Below are 5,069 nucleotides of genomic sequence, written 5' to 3' on the forward strand. Positions count from 1 at the left end.
TCATATTCGGCAAGTAAGAATAGATGTTTTGTTACACCAGCATTATGTATGTATAAGTCAATCCAGTTTGGATTAGCGAGTCGGATAATTTGAGCTTAGGAAGAAAGGGTATTCGGGATTCCTACTGCCAAAGTGATGATTGAACCCCGAAATTAAGGTTGCAAAGTACAATTCTTACCACTAGGTCGAACTAAATCATGTAATCTTTAACACCAGATAAAAAGACCTATGAATATTATACAAGTTAGTTTCTTGTTGATTTATAGGAAGTCTTGGAATAACTTGATAAAACATCGGATTCTTGAATGTTAAAAAGAAAAGAAAATGCAAAGTAAAAGCATAAAAGGCTAAACAACTGAACTCAACATGATGGTATTATTAGCAAAATTAGCAAAAGCTTAACCTTAAAGTTTGTCTTCAAAAATGTCTTAAAATCAAAAAATTCTTTTTTTTAAAAGAAAAGATTAAAAAAAATGTTGTCTTGTCTGGCAGATATTGTGGTAATGGGACCAAGGGAATCCACCTCCAGTAATCTTGCTGTACACTAAAATACTAAAATCCAACACCAAATTTTAAAAACCGGTTTCTTTTCTTTAAGGCGTGCTTTGTTTGATCATTCTCACAAAGATTAAAGCAAAAAAGTGTTGTTTGTACAGATACCCACACTACTAAAGTTGCAAAACCCCATCTTTATTCTTTTTTCCATTTTTATTTTTTTGGGTTTTCCAAAACATTTTCTGGGTTTTCCAATTTTTTGGGTTCCCTTGATTCTTAACATTCAAGCTTCCTCAATCCTCAAGGTGAGTTCTTTAATACCCAAAAGGGGGTAAATTAGTAAATGTTTTTAATGGCTAATTTATGTTCTTGTTTGTTATAAGTCAATTAGTTGGTGGGAGTTTTCTATTAATGGGTTTGGTTGGTTGAATTTTATACTAGATTTGGTTGGAACTTGTTACACATAACCTTGATGAATTGATGCTCAGCTGAAATTCCCAGGAAATTTTTTTAATTTTATTAATAAATTTGTAGAATTTTGTATTTATTGCTGGAATCAGAAATTGGGTTTAATTTTCTGAGAATTTTCTGTTGGTGGAAGTGATGTCTGAAGTAAAAGTGAACAGAAAAATCAGGAATGTACCAATTGCTGTAACTCCTGAGGGTTTCTGGTGTTGTCCTTCACCTGTTGTTTTCCAAAAGAATCTTAAAACTCAAACACCCTTAAACAAAACCAAACCACCACATCCACCTTCATCACCACCACCACCACCACAACCACAACCACCACCACCACCACCACAACCACCATCAAGGGGTGGTTCTGTTCAGAGGAAACATCCACATCCACATTCACATGAGTCTTTAGATGATCAAAAGAGTGTCAATAATGGTACTAATAATGTGGCTTCTGCTATTGGAGTTGAGAGAACACCATCTAGGAATAATAATAAAGGTGATAATTTGCCTAAAAAAGTTTCAATTGAGTTTGGTGAATCTGGAACTAGTGATATGAAGGTTGTGTTATATGGAAAACATGGATTTTCAGTGAAGTTGAATGTTCATAAAGATGTTCTTGTGGAGAATAGTAGTTTCTTTGCTCAGAGATTGGCTGAGCAAGAATCTGATGTTGCATCACTTCAAATTTTGGATTGTGAAGATGTTGAAGTTTATGTTGAAACTGTTGGTTTGATGTATTCTAAAGATATGAAGCAAAGGCTTCTCAAGCAAAGCGTTCAACGTGTGCTTCGAATCCTCAAGGTATAATTCCTATAAAAAAAAGCCGATTTTTTACTGTATTTGTTTGCTGTAATATTTCCTGCCAAATTTACTGATGAAATGATGAATGGTTTATGATCTTTAGCTTGAACTAGATTGAAAACTATCTGGATATGTTCTTACTTTCCGGTTTTTGGTTTTTAGGATTTGAAAGTCATGTGATTTAAAGTGAATCACGAGCTAAAAAATAGTCATACCTATAGAAATCAGGTTGATTTTGAAAACTGGCAACAAAAAACTGGAAACTACTTTTCGTGGTTTTCATATTTTGGTTTTTAAAACAGAAAACTGGAAACAAAGAACGATACCAAACAGGCGTGTAGGATTACGTTAATGGAAAGTGTATGATTACGTTATCCTCAACATTATTGCTTAAATGGAAAGTGTTACATTGATTACCTAAAGCCTTATGTTGCTTATAGGACTTGCAGTTTCACTGTGTATATGTTTGAAGTTTGAACTGTCACTGCATATTAAATAATGAAATAATATCATCTTGAAAAGCCAAATCCGTAGTTTGATTGTTGTAGAATGGCGCCGGATGTTTGATGTCTTTTGAAGTTTTGACTTTTGAACCCCTTCGTGAAACTTAATAAGATGTCAACTTTGGCATCTTGGGGATATGATTAGATTATATGCTTATACAGTTTGCGATTTGTTTTGTTTTTTTTACTACTGTTTTCTTTGAGGTTCTCGATATATGGCTATGGAGTTGGGGCTCGAGTGGTGAAGTGGATGAGAGTTATATGATATCTTTGTTTAGGCCTTCTACTTGTTTCAGGAGCCTGTAGATGTTGTAGTTTAGATTAGTGGAGATGACTCCAGTATGCTTCAAAAGCCAGAATTTAACTTGCCTCTGAAACGTAAGATCAAAAAAATGAAATCGTTTATATGTTGAGTGCGTTTTCATAAAGTAATCACCTATCAAAATTGAACTTAGAGTAAGAGAAAGATGAGAAAACACCCGTGTACAAAAACTTGGACCTGATCAAATTGCGGGACGGGCCGGGTTCAGGCCGGGCCATACCTTGAAATTTCTATCCGTTAGGTTGGGGCGGGTTCAGGCCGGGCCATACCTTGAAAATTATGCCCGTTAGGTCGGCCGGGCCAACTTCGGATCGGATTATCTGCCCCAAGCCCGCTATTTCAGGCCAAAATACGGGCCAAATTTATAACTAAAATGGCAATTTCGAGTTGCCCAAAACCCCTAAAAAACGGGTCTAAAAAAATCTGCCCAACCCACTATTTTTGGTCGGGCCGGGCTCATGATGATCAGGTCTACAAAAACTATATATGAAAGGCAACATATTTGATCTTTCTCATTTTGGAAAATTCTTTTAAAACCAACTGAACTTCCTAATCATGTGTCAACTAATGATGGATTCATTGCAGGTTGCTGAAGTAATTGTGTTTAACTCATGTATCAAAGCGTGTTTAGACTACCTAGAAGCGGCCCCTTGGGTCGGGGAGGAAGAAGAAGAGAAAGTGGTTTCTTCAGTTCTTAGACTTCAGACTAGTGAGGGCGGAGTTGGCGTTGGTGTAAATCCAGTCCTGAAACGAATCTCTTCTAACGTCTCAACAAGACCTCCAAAAGACACACTATCTCACATAATGGAACTCGTTCTTAAAAGTAACGAAGACCGAGGTCGACGTGAAATGAAATCAATCGTTCTTAAACTTCTTAGGGAAAACAACAACAAAAGCTCGGATTCTGATAGTGATCCTGATATCTGTTACCAAACAATCTATTCTTCATGCAGAAGCTGCATGGATTCATTGATAACCCATTTTAAACGGGCCACCGAGCCCGAATTTGATGGCGGGCGGGCTATGGACTGCCATGACCCAATCGCCAAGCAAATTGCACTTGATGCAGATAACCTTGCATGGTTGCTGGAGATTTTGGCGGAAAGACAGGTGGCAGACGAGTTTGCAATCATGTGGGTCCGCCAACAGGAGTTGGCGGGCTTACACCATAAACTTCCTGCTATGATTCGGTATCACGTTAGCTGCATTACAGCGAGATTGTTTGTCGGGATTGGTAGGGGCGAACTGCTTCCGTCGAAGGACACACGTCATATGTTACTGAAAACGTGGCTCGAGCCGTTGACCAATGACTACAGTTGGCTGAACCACGGGTGCAGGACGTTCGACCGGAAGGTGGTCGAGGAAGGGATTGGGAGGACTATCTTGACTTTGCCCCTAGAGGAACAGCAGAGTATTCTGCTGTCTTGGTTGAGCAATTTTCTAAAAAGTGGGGATAATTGCCCGAATCTTCAGAGGGCATTCGAGGTTTGGTGGCGGAGGACCTTCATTAGGCCATATGCTGAAAGTCGGGCCGGGTCGGGCTTTAGCACAAACTCATGTCTAAACCCATGAAATTGGTGCGGGCTTTTCGGGCCAAATGGATTTTTTTGGACTTTGGTCTAAAATGTGTATTTGAGGCTCCTCAAACCCCGTCCTTTAACGGGCCGGGCCGGGCCATAGTTGATCAGGTCTAATATTTAGGCCATATGCTGAGCCACGACTAAATCGAGACTAGTCGGATAACTCGATGATGACTTCATAGGGTGTAGAGTAGAATAATTCATGCAGGTATTGTACAAGGCTTATTGTGTTTTTGGTTTCAAGAGTGGTTTCTTAACTTGATAAATGGAGTGGTATTGTGTTGTAAATCTGCTTAATTAGAATGCTTGTGTCTGTAACTTCTTGTAAGCCTGTATTTCTGGATTAAGCATTTTGGTTCTTCAAGTATTACTAAGACGAAGAATCAAAGAACGGAAATTCGTGTTGTTGTACAGGAGGAACTTGCTGTAAACATAAAGTAAATTGGGTTTTTTTGAAACATAGTAATGTAATGTAACAGTTTCTATTCTCTCTGTGGTGTATTTGAAGCTTTTTTAAGCTCATGTGTTTCTGCTAGAGTTGCCCTCGAGTTTTCTGGGTTTTATCCTTGGAGCACTTCTGTTTAGACCTGAGCCCGGCCTAAAAATTAGCGGGTTTTGGGCAGAACTTTTAGGCCCAGATTTAAAAAAAATTCAACGGGGTTTGGGCAACGTAAAACAACAATTTTAGTTATACATTTGGCCGACTCGAAATGACCAGGGAAGCCAGCTACTTTTGGGCCCACAAAGCTTGGCCCGACCCGGCATAATGGGCTGATTTTAGGTCGTGATCCGGCCCGTCTTTTGTTCAGGTCTACTTCTGCTGCTTGAGCTTTGCTTGTTGGTATTTGAGTGCTTTTTTATCTGTTTGTTTGCACTAAAAGTAAACTGGTGCTTTTTATCTTTTAATCA

The 5,069-nt window shown here is 38.6% G+C and overlaps 1 protein-coding gene across 1 annotated transcript; it reads left to right on the forward strand.

The window, feature by feature from the left end:
- The first annotated feature begins 418 nt into the window (after positions 1–418).
- Positions 419–4,648, forward strand: LOC110787500 (BTB/POZ domain-containing protein At3g50780). Its single transcript, XM_021992128.2, has 2 exons — positions 419–1,755; positions 3,166–4,648. Exons 1-2 carry the CDS (start codon positions 1,099–1,101, stop codon positions 4,150–4,152), a joined length of 1,644 nt encoding a protein of 547 aa, XP_021847820.2. The 5' UTR covers positions 419–1,098; the 3' UTR covers positions 4,153–4,648.
- The last annotated feature ends 421 nt before the right edge of the window (positions 4,649–5,069 follow it).

This window comes from Spinacia oleracea, chromosome 3, assembly GCF_020520425.1.
Source record: "Spinacia oleracea cultivar Varoflay chromosome 3, BTI_SOV_V1, whole genome shotgun sequence".
In the NCBI taxonomy this organism is placed as follows: Eukaryota; Viridiplantae; Streptophyta; class Magnoliopsida; order Caryophyllales; family Amaranthaceae; genus Spinacia; species Spinacia oleracea.